At 35.5% G+C, this 18,656-nt stretch overlaps 1 protein-coding gene across 8 annotated transcripts in view; it reads left to right on the top strand.

Moving 5' to 3' along the window:
- Positions 1 to 18,656, top strand: part of gria2a (glutamate receptor, ionotropic, AMPA 2a) — a 46,614-nt gene that overhangs the window by 19,632 nt on the left and 8,326 nt on the right. For all 8 annotated transcript variants that reach the window (XR_007185893.1, XM_048197614.1, XM_048197616.1 and 5 more), the window contains 11 exons: positions 5,054 to 5,293; positions 8,473 to 8,669; positions 8,822 to 8,875; positions 10,061 to 10,219; positions 12,791 to 12,958; positions 13,039 to 13,143; positions 13,983 to 14,090; positions 14,181 to 14,387; positions 15,029 to 15,396; positions 15,993 to 16,191; positions 17,797 to 18,044. Coding sequence is in view for 7 of the 8 variants with exons in the window: in XM_048197614.1 (XP_048053571.1) it covers positions 5,054 to 5,293; positions 8,473 to 8,669; positions 8,822 to 8,875; positions 10,061 to 10,219; positions 12,791 to 12,958; positions 13,039 to 13,143; positions 13,983 to 14,090; positions 14,181 to 14,387; positions 15,029 to 15,396; positions 15,993 to 16,191; positions 17,797 to 18,044 (2,053 nt within the window). In the remaining variant the exon portion in view is untranslated. The remainder of the gene's footprint in view (positions 1 to 5,053; positions 5,294 to 8,472; positions 8,670 to 8,821; positions 8,876 to 10,060; positions 10,220 to 12,790; positions 12,959 to 13,038; positions 13,144 to 13,982; positions 14,091 to 14,180; positions 14,388 to 15,028; positions 15,397 to 15,992; positions 16,192 to 17,796; positions 18,045 to 18,656) is intronic.

Here is an 18,656-nt window from a genome sequence, read left to right as displayed (position 1 = left end):
GGAAAGACTTTAATAAAACAGCTTGTAAACAATGTCACGTTACATCACATTTACCTCAGAAGAACCATTCAGTGACCATAAACTCGTTAGTCAGCTAGAAAAATTAACTCTAGAGAGTAGCATTCTGATAAATATATGCACTATATTACATATTCATTATCATTTTTTATGTTCTTCAGTATTTAATGCATGTTTGAATACATCATGTTATGACAGCCACAATTTACATAAATGTTTATATTTCAAAAAACAAATTGAAGTAGAAATATAATTATGTAGGCCTAACTCTAAAGTTAGTTTTATAACTTTATTTATTATAAAAAAAACATCCTTGAGTGTATTTAAGGTGTTTGTATATAAATTAGTTAATTTTAACCTTCAATATTATAGTAATGTTGTACCAACAGACTCCCATGTATAGTTTACAGCATTAGTTGAGAGATTTTTTTTAATCAAGAAAATTTGCCATGTACTGTATCTGATATATATATCCAAAATAATCGATATCGAATCGAATTGAAATTGGAATCAAAACGAAATCTTGTGAATAGAAATCGAATAGAATTGTGAAAATTATGTCAATACCCAGCCTTAGTGAGGACATGTCTCCTCGCTATGGTATTAAATGACTAATTGTACAGTTGTACATTATTGTGCTTATATTAAAGATGCATAATCTTGTGCATATAATTGTGCATATATTCAAGATGCATCACCCCAGGTTTTGTCACTGATGTTAAACGCCATTGGCTGATAATATATGACAGTAGAGAATCATCTTTGTCTAAAAGGTTTTTTACAGAGAATATTCTTGTTATCAGTATCAAAAAATATCAACATTAAGGACCCTTAAAGGTGCAATATGTAATATTTTTGCAGTAAAATATCCAAAAACCACTAGGCCAGTGTTATATATTTTGTTCACTTGAGTACTTACAATATCCCAAATGTTTCCAACTATTTGTAAATCGTGAGAAAATTGCAATTTTAACCAAGGCTCCGTGACGTGTGAGGAGTCGCCTGTCAATTGCGTCATGCACGTGTTACTCTCGGTTTCCAGTTTTATTTTGTAGAAACTATGGAAACACCAAAGACACTTTAATATATTACATGTTTTAATAGACAAGGGAACAACTGTTTGGTTACATTTATAGACAGAAAACTAATTGTTGTTATATAGCTCAACATTTAGTTTTATTGCTTAAATCTAATTTTCTTGATTTATTTGCGAGTACCATGCTTTACCATGCCTCAGGGAAAAACACTATTTTGTCAAGTAGCTAACATAGCATAATCAGATGCAGCTTTATTTTTAGTAACAGTAATACAGAATGTGCTCCATCATACAATACGTTTTAAAATGAATTGCCATTTATTGCTAATTTAGACATTGGTGTGTCTAAAAGAAGTGTCTCACAGCAGCCACCGAGCGAACGCACAGAGTAACGTTATAACATCATTCTCAACACACTCAAATGTATCTAATATGATAAATAGACCTGTGTTACCTCATACTCATGACCAGAAAAGCGAAAGCAGCGCCGGCGACTGTGGCATAATAAAAGTTCCGCTGCTCGTGAGGCGTGTGTTGCGCAATCGCTCCAGCGGCCTCGTTCAGCTCCCACAACACTCGGTCCTGCTCTGCTTCATACTACAGTAACGTTAATAATCTCATCCATGAACATGATTTCTTCCCGAGTCCGTTGCACCGTCCGTTGAGGTGAAGACCACGTCCCAAGATTCTGCACTCAAACTTGGGGTCATCAAGCCTTTGTTTTGAATAGGCCTCTAGTGACCTCTAGCGGACAGAATTCTTACATATTGCACCTTTAATTGTTTTTGTTAGATTTATTGTATAAATTCTGTATGTATGTCTAAATTTCACAGTGCTGATACATTTGCGGTGTTGTGTATGATCTTGTTATGCTTGAGATGCAGTAGTTTGTTTTTATCCAAAATATCTGAATAGTGTGAACTAAAGTAATGTATGCTTAGGTCAGTTCAGGGTTTAATGTTGATACATTTTTATGTGCCAGGTTGATTTTGTTTCCTGCAACATTAACTTGCCATTATAATTTATACAGTTTAGTTTAATTTATACAATTTGTGTAGTTTATACAGCAGGCTTTTTGTGTAGTCGAGCAGCTTGAGTGTCCATCTGTCTCTCCAAGTATACATGACAAAATATGCATTTGAAATATTTTGAAAGTATTTGTGCACAACGCTGATTTTTTTTTTTTTTTTGGTCTTATGCCGGATGAATCGTATTATATACTATAGGTCTGGTAGTCCAACTTTACAAAAAAACATACTGGTACAATTTCAGTTGGACTAAAAAGATTACATGACATTTTTAAAAATGAATTGTTTCTTTAGTCAGACTAAAGTTGAACCTTCAAAGTGAAAGTAAACACAATTAATTCTCCAATTGATTTCTGTCTTATTGGTTGCATTGTAGATCATTCAGTGGCTTCTGTCAAAATGAGTGACTCTGTGTATCAGCTAAAGACTAAATACTTTAGGTTGTTGGCAGTGGTTTGAGTTGGTAACTATATCATATTTGCATAGATTTATTGTGCTTAAAAAGCCAGGCTGGTTTCAGGAGTGGGCATTATTGGTATCTAATCCATTTCTTTCTCTTCAATGCTCAGTCACACATCATCAGATCAGATTAACCTCAATACTCTCAGACTAGTATAGAACTACAGGCACTGATTCATCTGTTCAGTTCCCTTCCTATGAAGTTAAGAGAACTGACCTCACACCAGTGACAAGGAGCTTACCACATTCAATTAAAAAAAAGAGTCCCATTTGTATAGAAGGTAATTTTTTTAATCAGTCCTGAAAAGTTTATGAACCTTGATGAAATGGGACTATTCTTTGTATACTGTCTAAATGTATTTTGAGTATCATAAAGTGCATCCCTTTCCTTAGTCTATATAAAACCTTTGTTCTCAGGGCCGCACAATTAAGTTACTTCTACATTGACATCCAGGCATATATTTAATCACTAATTGGACTGTGCAGCATGACACATATATTGCAATATTATCCAGCAATATTATTGATTTGACTGCACTGACACTGTGAGAACAAACTAGAACTGATTTGAGCTGAAAAATGACAATGTGTCTTCTGCTTTATAGCTGAATCAAATTTTGTTGAAGTTTGCAGCATTGACACTGTTATTGAACTGAATTGAAGCAACCCTGAACTGACTCGAGCTAAATAATGACATTACTGTTTCTGCAGAGCTGCTTTATAACTGAATTGAACTTGTTTCATAATGAATTAACTTAACACAGTTACTGAACTGAATTGAATCATCACTGAACTGAATTGAACTGAATAATAACACTATTGTCTTGCTACAGCTGCTTTACAGCAGAATTCGAACCTGTGTAGCAAATTAGCTCAAAAGGGAAATGTGTAATTAATTACAACAAATTATATTTAATTATAAATATTTGGATTAGTTTCAGAATTGTCTGTAGCAGAATTAATTTTACGATTATTTAATCAGCTTGTCCAATAGACAGCATAATCAGTTATCAATTATAGGAAATAAATGATCTTCCTGGCCAAGAAAGAATACATTTTCCCTACTGTATAAAGTACTAGCAGGGTAATAGCATGTAGCTAGATCAAGGCGTTTAAGAGACTTTGATTTGTGAGCGTCAAACACAGACAATAATGGTTTAATAAACAAAACTACAGGTAAGCTACACACACAACTAAACTAAGCAAATACAGAATAAAGAAAGTAAAGAAAAAGAGAGCGAAGAGAATGGCAAGATTACAATCAGTTAACCACAACCTAAGAGAAACATCAAAGAATCAGGGTCGCCTTAAAAGGGGCACAATAAATGCATCTAAAAGTTGCGAACGGGTACTTGCATTAACTTTGGTTGCTGAATAAATCCAGATGCGGTAGATTCTAAGGTTTTCTTGATGATTTTGTCAGGAGTGTGCTTAAAGTGTTTGGGTTCTTCTGGATGGTCCACATTGAATCCGACAAAGTTAACTTGAAGATAAATTTGCCGGAAGGAGACAGGAAACGTGGTGTCTCAAAAGAGATTGAGCAAAGATCTACCTGATCTGAAGGCCCTATCAGTTCACACCCATTTCAGTGTGGTGGTGACCAATCAAAGATGAACAGGAGAAAATCTTTGTTCTATCTTATCACAGAATTTGTGCAGTTTTGCACAAAAGTATGGTAAATTTATTATGATGCATTTTATCATAGTATACTATTAATCGTTAATTATGAAATGAAAGAGGATTCTTTTGATACCAAGAAGGATGGGGATTTGAAGACATTAAAGCAGTGATACACACACCTGGATATCAGCATTTGAAGTTACCCTAAACATAACTAAAGAATCATAATTACACTAATATGACATAGGGAGATGCATAAAACACAGGAAAAATACTATATACAGTTGGGACAGTTTGTGGGTAAAAATGGAGTCAAAGTCCTTTTCCCAATGTGTATTGAAAGTTTGTCTGTGTCTCTGCTAGCACTGTCTGTTGATAGGGGATGCGGAGAGGGAATCACCTTCTGTCTTTGAAGCTTGCAGAGAGCTCCAGACACCGTCTCTACTAAGGTTGTTCATGGGAGCTGAGGTGATAATGGCCTTTGTAGAGAACTGGTTTTATGACTCTTTGGGGCCAAAACCAGAGAGATAAGGAAGGATTTTATGATGCCTAAAGCATTTTGATCACGTCCATTTGTTACACTGTCTCATATTTTGTTGAAGTTTGAATCATTGATTCTGTTACTTTTCAAATGTATGAAGCGCTATAAAAATAAAAGTGACTTGAAAAACCCTGCCTCTATCTTACAATCAACCTCAAGTTTGCATTCAGATTTGCGTCCATCCAATCAATAAGTCCCTGCCTACATATTTTTCGATAGTCTGTTTAACTCACATGTACGTCACAACATGGAAGAAAAGATCTGCCACTATCTCTGTGAAATAATTTAAATTTGTAATTTTATATTATAATAAGTAGTAATATTGATGTCTCTGTTTTGTTTTGTTTTTAGTTTGCTCACAGTTTTCCAGAGGAGTGTATGCAATCTTTGGCTTCTACGACAAAAAGTCAGTGAACACCATCACGTCGTTCTGCGAGACGCTGCATGTGTCCTTCATCACGCCCAGTTTTCCAGCTGACGGACTCAACCAGTTTGTTCTGCAGATGAGACCTGATATCAAAGGCCCTCTCATCAGCCTGGTGGAGTATTACAAGTGGGAGAAGTTTGCCTATCTGTATGACAGCGACAGAGGTAAACACTCTCTCTCTCGTTTGAGAAATATATGCATTCTTTATCTTTTTTTCTCAGGCAAGGCTCTTTCAGCGCTGCTTGCACACACACTTCAACACACATACTCTAGAGAATTTAATCAATAGTCCTATTACTTTGTGGTGAAACGCCTCTTGGAGAAAGAGCATGTGAGTTGGGAGTGCTTACAGATAAGAACATTACAGTCTCTTTCCCTCTCTCGTTCTCTCTCTTTCTCTTTCTCTTTCTCTTTCTCTTTTTTTTGCTTTATTCATAGCTGTTTTATCATAGTTTCATCTGTCATTTATTTATTTATTCATTACTTATTATTTTTGCAGGTTTTGTCCTCTATACCTAACCAGATGTGAAAAGACAAGTTTAATAAATTGCTCTTGACAAGCAATTTATCTGTCCAAATGGAATGTAAAACCGCTGTGCAACATGATACAATCATAGCCAATCAGATAATATTGTATAATATGTGTAATGTAGTGTAATGGGAAATCTGCAAAAATAGACAACACTAAAATAGAAACCAAACAAGTTTCTCTTGTCACAGTCTCAGCCAGTGTTGGGGAAAGTTAATTTTAAAAGTAATGCATTACAATATTGCTTTACTCCCTAAAAAAGTAATTGCATTACTTAGTTACTTTTTATGAAAAGTAATGTGTTACATTACTTTTGCATTACTTTTTCTCAACTGGGCTAGGCTTGCTAGTTTGTTTATTAATAACAACAAAAAAGTTCTATTTTTGGCAAATGTTAAGGCCTTTTCACACCAAGAGTGAAATGAATAAGCCTCAGGCTGAAGGAAATGCATATTTACGCCTGTACAGTAGAGGGCGCAGCTCAAACAAACCTTTCAGCTGTTCTCCAATTCTGGATTAAAGAAGAATAGGATACAGAAGAAGAAAGATCAAGGGCCCTATCATACACTCGGCGCAATGTGGCGTCAGGTGCAAAGCAAGTGTTTTTTGCTAGTTTCAGCCTGACGCAGTTATCATTTTCACGTGCTGAGCCATGTTGTTTAAATAGCAAATGCATTTGTGTCCATTTGTTCGCCCATGGGTGTGCTGGTCTGAAAACGAGGTGTGTTCAGGTGCATTGTTGACATGTTACTATTTTGTTACTATTCTGAAATAGACTGCCCCATAAAGTAAATGCCGCAATATTTAACCTTGTGCATGAGCAGATCCATTTCCTCACTATAGAAGCGTTCAGTTTTTCCATTTGCAAATTCTGCCTTGTAAATTGCGAATCCACCATGGTGCAAACGCAACTGGCATTTTAAGGGAATGGGAGATGAGACTCAAAACACACCCATTACTCATTAAGATAATAGGGACAACCCTTTTAGACCATGTGCTGGGTGCGCCGACCATTTTTCCCATCGTTAAACTAACAAAAGTGGATTCGGACACGCCCTAAGTGCACCTGCGCCATGCGCTTTTGACCATGCGCTTAGATCATTAAAATAGGGCCACAACACTCTTATTCCTAAATCTAATCTAAAGTAATTTTTGCTTATTAGTATGGTTGAATTAGATAATTAAAGGTCAGCAGCAAAGACATTGGTTAATAAAGTGAGATTAAATACATAAAGTATATTTGTGTAATTTAAGATTACGTATTGCGTAAAATTCTGAGATTGCATTTCAGTGTTTTTATTCATTGGAATGAGGATGAGTAAATGCATGTTCACATTTAGTCTAGAACTACAATAACCATCATGTTCACACAGTGCACACAACACCTCTGCATTTTATTTCTTTCAACATGGGGACAGGAGAGCTGTCAATCAATAAATGTGAAAAAGTAACTTGTGTTACTTATTTGAAAAAGTAACTTACAGTAGATATTTTGTTTTAAATTGAAAAAGTAATGCGTTACTTTACTAGTTACTTGAAAAAGTAATCTAATTACGTAACTCAAGTTACATGAAATGTGTTCCCCCAACACTGGTCTCAGCTGAATAAGACAATGTTATTGTTTATTGCGTTGGGCAATATGTTTAGTTTTCACAATTAAGTAACACTGTCAATACTCTAATTTTAATGCGTTTTTTTATTTGCCTTTTTTTTTCATCATTTAATTAATTTTCCTGAAGATTTGGTTATTACATTTCCTGAAGACTAGTTTCAATCCTTTATTCTCTGATGAAAGCGCTAGTTATTCCAGTGTGTCCATTTCAGTGAATTGATGTAAAGGTGATTTTTTTTTTTTTTTTGGTGTTTACGAATATCAGCTGTGTTTCTGAAATGTTTCAAAAATTATTTGACCAATAAATGTCCATGATTTTTTGAGTTGTTACAGAAATCAAGCTGGAATCTAGCTTTATTACTAGATAAAGCCTTTTTAATATTATTTATATTTGTGCTAATAAAATGCAAATCATGAAAAACTTATATTCACTATAAAAATGAATAATCGACTACATTGTCTGTTCGGTTGAAATGATGGTTCTTCTGACTAGAAGAAATATCTCTTTTAATTAATTACAGAGAAATGCATAAATATTTATATGTAACAAGGATTAAAAGGCTAACAAATATTGCAATATCGTAAATCGGTCTTGGGCATATTCTGTGAGCTCTTACCCACATTTTTTGGCAGTGTCAGAATTTCTGTCATTGCGACTATGTTGGCTGAATATTTTTACTTTCGACTGGAGTGTCCGTTATGTGCTGAATCTCTGGTTTGAGGCGGCGAAATAAATCTCTCCCCCAAGACCTAGATATGAAATCAACCGAGAGAGATAGAGAGGGAGAGGGGGAGAGATGTGCAGGAAGGATGGAAGCTTAAGAGAAGAGGAGTACGAAAGGGCAAATGACCAAAAGAGAGAATGCTGAAATAAAGAGAGCGAAGAGGAGAAATGATAAATGAAGGAGAAAAGGTGTCTCAAGGGGCCTTCTAGTGCAATAAAAATACTCCAGATATCAAGGTCTCTGGGTGTAATTTGGAGTGGTGGTTGATTAAAGTAGAACAGTGGTTAGAACAGAAAGAAGCCGTAATTGAGATTGAATCTCATTTAAAAAGACATAGCGAATCTAATAGACGTGGGGTTTTAAAGCAATTACACTTTACAAAAGGTAATTAAAGCTTGAGCAGATTGATGAAAAATTTTATGAAGACATTTGATGTGAGGCACTCACATGCACACTGCTGTGCGTCTCTCTATGTAGGTCTGTCTACCCTGCAGGCAGTGCTGGACACAGCAGCAGAGAGGAAATGGCAGGTAACAGCCATAAACGTTGGAAACCTGAAGGATGAGTGGAAAGACGAGGCATATCGCTCCCTCTTTCAGGACCTGGAGAACAAGAAAGAGCGGAGAGTCATCCTAGACTGTGAACAGGACAAAGTCAAGGACATTATGGAGCAGGTGAATGGCGTACTAAAAACACATTACAGTATACGTGTAAGGTCAGGAACGTAGTTAAAGAATGATGTATTGCGTACACCTTTAACATTCATTATGTGACGCTTTAATTAAATTGCTCTTGTGAACGACATTTTTTGCCTGCCTCTCCTCAGGTCATTACGATCGGTCGACATGTGAAAGGATATCACTACATCATTGCAAATTTTGTAAGTTGTCAAGAATATATATTTTATTACTGCTGTTAGTTAAAGAAACGGTTCACCCAAAAATGATAATTTTGTCTTCATTTACTCACCATCTACCCTTCTAACAGGAATGTTCTCAGTCCATTGGCTAACGTTCTGAAAAAGGTTTTCTCAAAGTTATGAACAAATGTTCTTACAGAACAATACTCAAAACTCAAAAAGAAAATTATCTGGTCTTTGAAATGGTTAGTTCACCCAAAAATGAAAATTCTGTCATTAATTACTTACCCTCATGTTGTTTCAAATCCGTAAGACTTTCGTTCATCTTCGGAACACAAATGAAGATCTTTTTGATGATATCTGAGAGATTCTGTCCCTCTATAGACAGCTACACAATGGAAACTTTGACACTTCCAAAAATTAAAAAAAGAGATTGTAAAACGAATCCATTTGAATTGAGCTGTTTAGTCCAAATTTTCTGAAGAGACTCGATCACTATATATGATGAACAGATTTAGGCTTTTATTCACGTATTTTATTCACTTGATTGACTCACAAAAACAAACCTCTTGTGGTAGCTCAAATGTGCTGCATAACACACGACATTGAACCTCATTTGTTCTCACATGCATCAAGCAAACTTGCTTGAGCTTCCGTTTACCACTACTGATGTGTGTTGATGAATGTTTATATGTAAATATAAGCCTAAATTCAATCTGTTCATCATATAAAGCGATCGTGTCTCTTCAGAAAATTGGGACTAAATGGCCTTTGATATTGTTCTCAAAACAGTAGCACAAAAACATTATTTATACATTGTTTATACAAATTCGGAAACATTTCAGTTGGATGTTTGTCTAACATTTTTTAAATGTTAATACTTTTTTCAGAATGTTCATTAAGAACCATTAAAAAAGTAATGTTTCCAAAATATTTGCAGAATGATAAAATGGAATGTTTCCTTAACAATTGCAACCACAAAAACATTTTAAAAGAACATTCAGAAATAACATTTTCATCACTTAATGGAACATTCTTAGAACATATTTTTGTTATGACATTCATCGGAGTGTGTGTATGTTGTGTGTGCGAGAATATGTGTGAGTTTGCATTTTTGTTTGTGATACTAACAGTACAATAGCTCATAGTCTTGTGTAACTTGATTTATGTTATTAGAAATTGTGTCTTTGTGTGTGTGTTTTTCAGGGCTTTGTGGATGGAGATTTGTCCAAGATTCAGTATGGAGGAGCGAATGTATCTGGATTCCAGGTAGTGGATTTTGATGATCCGCTTGTTGCTAAATTTGATCAGCGCTGGGAAGCACTGGAGGAGAAAGAGTACCCTGGAGCAGACAGCAGAATCAGGGTGAGGGAGTGCAAATATTTAAATTATGCTGCAATAAAATGCGGCTCACAGCATTTTTGAACATAGTCATCATCAAACCTCTATTTGTTATGAATGTTATCACAATATCTATCATAAAATCCATGATATACTCACAGCAAAATAATTCCAGGAATTCCACTCCAGTAATATATATATATATATATATATATATATATATATATATATAGCACTTTATACAATAGGTTCTTTAAATGCAAGCAGCTTTACAGTATTAAACATGAAAGCAGTGTTAGTGTCTCTTTCAATTAGAATTATAACTTCAATTTCTACTATAAAGAGTCTTTTTTTTTAGTGTAGGGGAGAGTGGGGTGATTTGTGCCAGGGGGGAAGTAGTTCCACCCATTGTTTCTGGAAAACCATAGAAGAAATTGGTCATGTGACCACATAATTTTGAAAAGCCATCCATTTTACTCATCCTCCAAAGAAGAGAGACACATGGCATGAGAGGAAAGCACATTTTAGCTAAAAAAAACTGTATTTTCCCTTTCAAAGTAAAATTTCTATGATCAAGGTTTTTTGATTGTAGTGTCTGAACAATTATAGACAAGTTTGAAAACATTTCACACATGTTTTAGTGCTTTAGCAGGCTACACAATGAGTCTATACAGTTAGCATGATGTTAGCTCTTAACTGCTGGATCATGCTAGTTTTTCAAACTTGTGGGTCCGGGGTGATTTGTGCCAGAGGGCCTGGGTTAAGTTGTGCCAGTGGCACAACTCACCCCCACGTATGATTATTTTTAACATATTATTAATTTGTAATTGTACATTGTACTCTTACATTTTAGCAGTTAAACTATGTGACATTCTTGATTTTAGACCAAAACCCATCATGCCACGCACTTATAAAACGCACTTTCTGAAGATGAAAAGCATGAAATGGTCCAATGTTGTGCAAAAGGCATGAAAACAACTAATATTGTGTGAAAACTGAATGGAGATTATCGAATTATCATAAGATTTGTGAGTGATTTAGAGCACAGCAGAACTCGGTCAGATAAAGGCTTATTAATGAAAGTTCCTGTCAAAAAAAATTAATTGTATTAAAAGGGCAGCTATAAAAAAAGCCAGTGTTTAGCAGCAAACAGGTATTTTCATCTTCAGAAAGATCTTTCTTCCTCCCCATTTTGCATGAAAACTGTGACTTGCTTAATAATGTGGAACAACCTCTAAGTAGGGTTTCCATAGACCTGGCAAATTATTTTGCCTGAGATTGATACCAGTTATAAGATATGGATAAATAAACAAACAAACATTTTCTTAGAAAAACTAAAATCTGAATGTTTATTCTACTGAAATCTTACTGATATGTCACTTGCATAATAATTTGTAACGTGGCGTATTCTTATGTTATTCTTATAATTGACAGACAGCGTTCTATGTATGTCAACAGGCATCTATTGCCATAGCCTTTTTGCCTGAAATGATTCACAAATATCATATATTGTGTATTTAATTTTTTTGTGTTTTTCCAAAAACTACAAAATATGACTTAGCCCATTCCAACAGTTTAATAGGGTGACAATATCTAAATAAACCTTAAATGAGTAATTTTGTATTGAATTTGTCTTGATTTCATATAGCATTACAGTTCATAACATTAAAATGTTCTGTTTTACTTCAGAAATGACTGGCACAAATTACCCCTACGTATTCTCTCCAAAGGCACAACTTACCCCGCACCAGGGGCAAGTTGTGCCACGAGACCAAAAGCTTTTTTTTCCAAAAGCTATATTTCTGAAACAATTTATTTCTGATCCAAAGTTATTGTTCTCAGGCATGCACCACATCCTGAAATATATGTACATTCTTAAGTTGAAGGCATTACTGCCATGGCCTCACTTTAAAGTCACTTTGAGTAAAAACTGGCACAACTCACCCCACTTTCCCCTATTCATGATTTTACTTGCAGACGTCTGATCTCAACGCACTAAACAGAAGAAATTAATCGGAGAATATTTTCATGTCAAAGAAGGCGGAGCCTCAGAGCGCACCTACCTATTATGTAATCGCCACAGACCAATACTTTGACGCTTTGTTCTACAACGTAAATTATACACACACATAGTGAAAACGCAAATTTTGAAGCAGTTATGTTCATTTTTGAAAACATACAAGTAACTATATAAGACAGCCAGTGGCATGAGTGTGTGCAGTGTACGTTGTAGAACAAAACGTCAAAGTATCGTCAAGTTATGTTTATTGTACCCCATTATGAAACTGTGTAGAAAAATCTCAAAGGATCCAGTGGCGAAATAGACTTCCGTGTTCTGACGTCATCCCTGAACCACTCTATGGTAGTTCGAAAATGTTTACCAGCCAGAGCAAACTTTTATGGAAACTTCTCTTAGACAAGCTGTTTTGAACTACCAAACGAACTCTAAACGAACCTCGCTTTGGCCTGATTTTGTTTAAATTGACATCGCACCAGTGCGTTCTTCAGTTTCGCTTGAAGTATATCAGGCCTTTAAACACCAAAAGAGACTTGTGGAATATATTGTCATGGTTTTCATATTTCTTTACCTTGCAGTACACTTCCGCTCTCACATATGATGCTGTGCAAGTAATGACAGAGGCATTCCGCTTTCTGCATAAACAAAGGATCGACATCAGTCGCCGTGGCAACAACGGAGACTGCCTGGCCAATCCTGCGGTGCCGTGGGCTCAGGGGGTGGAAATAGAGCGTGCTCTCAAACAGGTCCACCCTGCTAAAACATTACCAATGCCTGTTGTCTGTGATTTTTACACCATTTAACATTTGTGCATGTGTTTGCTCAGGTGCGTGTGGATGGATTGACAGGAAATATTCAATTCGATCAGTACGGCAGAAGAGTGAATTACACAGTCAATGTCATGGAGCTGAAAAACAGTGGCCCTGTGAAGGTAACACAGACTGGAACTAAATCTCTATCATGATCTTGAGGTACTTCTAGTAGTAATGGGAATTTGAACAATTCTTACAAGAGATAATATAGAGATCAATAGCACTTAATGATACCAAATAATGATGCATTTGTGTAAAACAAGTATCCTTAAGGTAAAGTAACGAGCTTCCAGCGCAACAGCCATACGCATTCAACATATGTCCAAAAAGTGTTAACTTCTGTGACGTGGTACAAAATGCCATGACGTTCTACACAATGACATGACGTACTACACGTCTCACCATCGCTTTGTAACTTTGGAAAACTACTAGCCACAGTGGCTGGTGTGCAAAAAAGTTAATGTCAAGCCCTGATTATAAGAACTGGTTAATAAAAGTAATTATTCAATCAGATTACACTGATTGTGAAGATGGGGGCAACACAATATAAAGGTGTGTTGACAATTTATTGTCTTTGTCTTATTTCACAGTCTTTGTATTTCATCACATTCAAGTCAGACTATAAGCAGACAGCTCAGTTCAAACATAATTTCTATTTTTTTCTTTGGCACTGTTGATTCAGTCGGGCCACAGCAGCACCACTGAATAGTAATTTAGGAAACACTGCCAGAATATTTTAGTACAGTGATCTGTCCACATTTGCATAAAAATACAGACATTAAAGAGCCATTAACGATACCCAACAATATCCAAAAAAGCCAAAAGAACAGTTCTGAATAAGGTTCTTGATTCCTAACCTCAACTCTTAACACCTTTTAAAGTAAACATTTGATTATTTGTGTTTTATATTCTCAACAAAAGAGCACTTTCTTTTTCATGAGTGTGTACTTTTTCTCAGATTGGTTACTGGAATGAGGTGGACAAAATGGCCGTGACAAAATCTGACCTTTTCCCCAATGACACCATGGGAATGGAGAATAAAACGGTTGTTGTGACAACAATCCTGGTAAGAGATATTACATGATATTCCATATCAAGAGCAAATAAAATCACTTAAATTTGTAGATATGTCAATATATTTTTTTGCATTTTGTAGGAGGCACCGTATGTAATGCTGAAAAAGAATGCAGAGTTATTCACTGATAATGAACGTTATGAAGGATACTGTGTGGACCTGGCCGCTGAGATTGCTAAGCATTGTGGGTTTAAGTATCAGCTGAGGATTGTAGCAGATGGAAAGTATGGAGCACGAGATGCTGAGACCAAGATCTGGAATGGCATGGTTGGGGAACTGGTGTATGGGGTGAGAAGTAAAGCAAACACTCACTCACACAAGTGAACTATAGAGAAACAGTAAACACCAGCTTCAGGAAAATGTGATTTTCATCATACACTAAAGGTCAAAAGTATGGAATAATTACAATATTTTTTGTTTTTGAAAGTGTCTTAATTGACCGTTCTCAAAGACCCGCCCCCTTTAGTTACTGTTGCTATGTCCGACAAGCCATGCCACTCTCACACCACACATAATTTCTCACGCAGTGGAAAATACAATGCGGTCACTGGCAACGTGTCGACTGACAAGACAGAGCAGGTTACTTTTGATATGAAACAAAATCTCAAATTTCGGCTCGTGAACCGATCATCTCTTCCTACAAGTTAATTTATAGAATTAACATCAGAAGGAATGTTTTTTTTTAACCGTGACAAGATGTTAGTACACACCATTTTTAAAATTCAAGTCCACCGACGTTAATAACTCCCCTGACGGCTTTGTGGGACATAACGGCAGATTCAGTGTTATGATTGGTTAGATTGCCTGTCAATCAAACTCCCGGCGAAGGGTCAATCATTCCAAAATTTTGACCGTTAGTGTACATCTCTTATATGTGTGTAATGTATGTCTCTCATTTACCTAACTCTCCTTCTCTTTACTGTTGACAGAAAGCTGACATAGCAGTAGCTCCTCTCACCATCACTCTGGTCAGAGAGGAGGTGATCGACTTCTCGAAACCTTTCATGAGTCTGGGCATATCCATTATGATCAAGAAACCACAGAAATCCAAGCCGGGTGTCTTCTCCTTCCTGGACCCATTGGCCTACGAGATCTGGATGTGCATTGTATTCGCCTACATCGGAGTTAGCGTTGTGCTCTTTCTTGTTAGCCGCTTCAGCCCTTACGAGTGGCACACTGAAGAGTTTGAGGATGGGCAGCTGGGCCCTAGCGAATCTACCAACGAATTTGGCATCTTTAATAGTCTGTGGTTTTCTCTGGGCGCTTTTATGCAGCAGGGATGCGATATTTCGCCAAGGTTGGTGCGTGCTGTGAGCGCTAATGCTAGCTGGCTAGCGCGTGGGGTGTGCTTTCGCCTTTGTGCACCAACGGTTTTCCCACCAATGCCGTGGTTTTGTATGTTCACGCTCCTGCAGTTCTTGCTTCGCATCCATTTCCATTGGAAATAATCTAGACGTAATTTAACTTGTAAAATATCTTATTATTGTATTATTGTAAAATAGGTTAAGTTATAGTAACTTCAGTGTCCTATGGGTGAGAAGAAAGAGCTAACACAGGATTAGAAATGTTTAATCAAATTGTGTTTTAAAATTTGGTTGAACATTTCTTCAGTGAACATATACTCACCCGGCTGGGAACAGTAAGGTGCACAAGGTCGCCGTTTCCTGCCCTCTTGGAGTGGTACCGTGTTTCGGCTGCATATTCCCCATTTTCTCCAAAGTGAAAGGGTTCTTTCTTTTCTTTTCTTTTCTTTTCTTTTCTTTTCTTTTCTTTTCTTTTCTTTTCTTTTCTTTTCTTTTTTTCTTTCTTTACATTTTACAGTAACAACATGCTGGTTCTGTTAGTGGAGCATGTGAGTGTTTGTGTGTGGCTGACTGTGTTTGCTGTGTGTAGGTCTTTGTCTGGCCGTATAGTTGGAGGTGTGTGGTGGTTTTTCACCCTCATCATCATCTCGTCCTACACGGCTAACCTGGCTGCATTTCTTACTGTGGAGAGGATGGTGTCACCTATCGAGAGTGCAGAAGACTTGGCCAAACAGACCGAGATTGCCTATGGGACATTGGACGCAGGCTCCACCAAAGAATTCTTTAGGGTGAGTGCAAAGCTGACTTCATTTAATTTTTAGGGCTGCAGAATGCCTAACTAGCCATGGCTAATTGTACTCAAATAGCACTTAAAAAAATATTTTACGATACTGTTTAGTTTAAAAAATCATTTTCATTTAACACCATTGTATTAGGTTTCTTATTCAAACACAATTGTATTGTGTTAAACTGACTTGAAACAGTTGGGTTTTGGCTCAACTCAGTATTCTTATTTTCATGTTTCAGTTAAGTAGGCCAAAAATAACATTTGATGCTTGTTCAGTTTACTTAAGTAAATTAAGTTAATCCAACATGATTCTTTTCAACCACTTTATTTAATCCATTTGAGTTGAGATAAATGATTTTAGTTGTGTTCAAATAGCATTACAGAAAGATTTTGCACAGTGCCAGCACTGGAAGTAATTTTAACTGGAAGTTATGCGTTTTTTCATCAAGCATGTGCTTGGACCTGCTAACAACAATTAAAGTTGTTTTAATAATAAAAAAACAACTACTTTGGGTATGCCTTGGATGTAACAAAAGCATCTTCTGGCTAACGCCTAACAGTAAAAAATCTTTGCAGAGTAAAGATTTTGTAAAAGGTTTTCTTGTTAGATAGCATGTAAAGTTTGCAAAAATTGTTCTTGAATGCATTCACTAAATAAACTAATCAATTAAACTGGATTACTTTAATTTTTGTTTATTAATTTTAGGATAAATAAACTTAAAAGTTTTGGACAAAATTAAGACTCAACAAAATGGCACTGAATTAACCTTATGTAATAAACTTAAATTTACTGAAATAAACAATGTTAATTAAATGCAACATAACCCAGTTACATGGAAACTGTTGACATAAAAAAGTTAAGTAAATCCAACATGTAATTTTTTGAGTGTGTCATGTGGTGTAAACATCAAGTAAAAAAAATTAACATATTTTCCTTAGGCCTTAAATATATAGAATATATATAAGTGTACACAATCATTTTTAAAAATGTTTTTAAATGCTTTTAAAGATACTGTATTTATTTATTTATTTATTTATTACAAATAATTAATTATTAATTCATAAATAACATTATGCTTTTTGCTGGTTTGAACTAACCTTGTCATGTCAAATTATCTGATATTTTAAGACTTACTGACCTTGACACATGACAAATATTTTTCAAATATTTATAATATTTTAGAAAAACTATGTAACTTTTTTTACTAATAAATAATAATAATTATGCCAGTGTACTTAATAAAGTTTTCTTTTTAAGATTTTTTTTTATTATTAAATTTAAATGAATTTGTTTTATCTTTTTTATAACTTTTGAGTTTATCACCCCTAAAAACTATCTAAATTAATTTGAATTCAGATATTAAATACATGTTCATCTTTGAAGTCACTGTATGTAATCCATACAAATATTGAATTGCATTTTAATGTAATTTTGAATAAATTATTAGATGAAGGCAAAAAAAACAACAAAAAAACATCATGGCATTGATTGACCTATTCTTGATATTCAGATCTAGAATGAAAATGTTGAAATTGCTAATTGCTATTACCCTGAGTCTAAACCTCTCCTTTTCTTTGTCTCTTTTTTTGTCTTCACTTTAATCAGAGATCCAAGATTGCTCTCTTTGACAAGATGTGGCAGTACATGAAGAGCGCAGAACCTTCTGTGTTTGTTAAAAACACTGTGGAAGGCGTTTTGCGTGTCCGAAAATCCAAAGGCAAATATGCCTACCTTCTGGAGTCCACTATGAATGAGTACATCGAGCAGCGCAAGCCCTGTGACACCATGAAGGTCGGAGGGAACCTTGACTCTAAAGGCTACGGCATCGCTACACCCAAGGGATCTGCTTTAAGGTGGGTGGAGTAGTATAACAATATGGCCCATGTTGTTATAGTATCCCACCTACCCTGATGTAGGCCGGGGGTCCCCTTTTAAAATGAGGTAAACTAGGTAATAGCAGCACGGAGTGTAGGGACGAATGGTAACCTAGGGATAAACAGCAGTGTAGAGAGTTACCAAGGAAACTGCAGAGATAGTGAGGCCTTTAGAAAGTCTAGCTGACAGCTGACAAGCAAGTTACCTAGCAACCGGTGCTCTCCGAGAATGATGGCATAGAAAATGGAGTATAATGTAGTCTCAAACAAATTGTAATTATCTTACATAAGCTTAATAACAAGTTTTAAGATTTTAATAGGAAGCAAGTGAGCACCATAATAATATCCACAATGTGAAAAATAAATTAATAGGGCTGTCAGATGATTCAAATATATTTTACAGTTAATTTCATAATTTTTTGTAGTTAGCACGTTAACGCATTACATTTCTTTTTTAAGAAATGAAAAGTTAAATAAGTGTAATTATTGAGTTTGGAAATTAGTGGCAATATGTGCATCTGTAATATTTAAATAAATAATGTAACAATTTTCATGTACTTTATGGACTTAATCTTACATGTGATATTTTAT

The sequence above is a fragment of the Megalobrama amblycephala genome, linkage group LG7 (assembly GCF_018812025.1).
Source record: "Megalobrama amblycephala isolate DHTTF-2021 linkage group LG7, ASM1881202v1, whole genome shotgun sequence".
Taxonomy (NCBI): domain Eukaryota; kingdom Metazoa; phylum Chordata; class Actinopteri; order Cypriniformes; family Xenocyprididae; genus Megalobrama; species Megalobrama amblycephala.
Note: the sequence above shows the minus strand (reverse complement) of the source record. Positions and strands in the feature narration are given on the sequence as shown.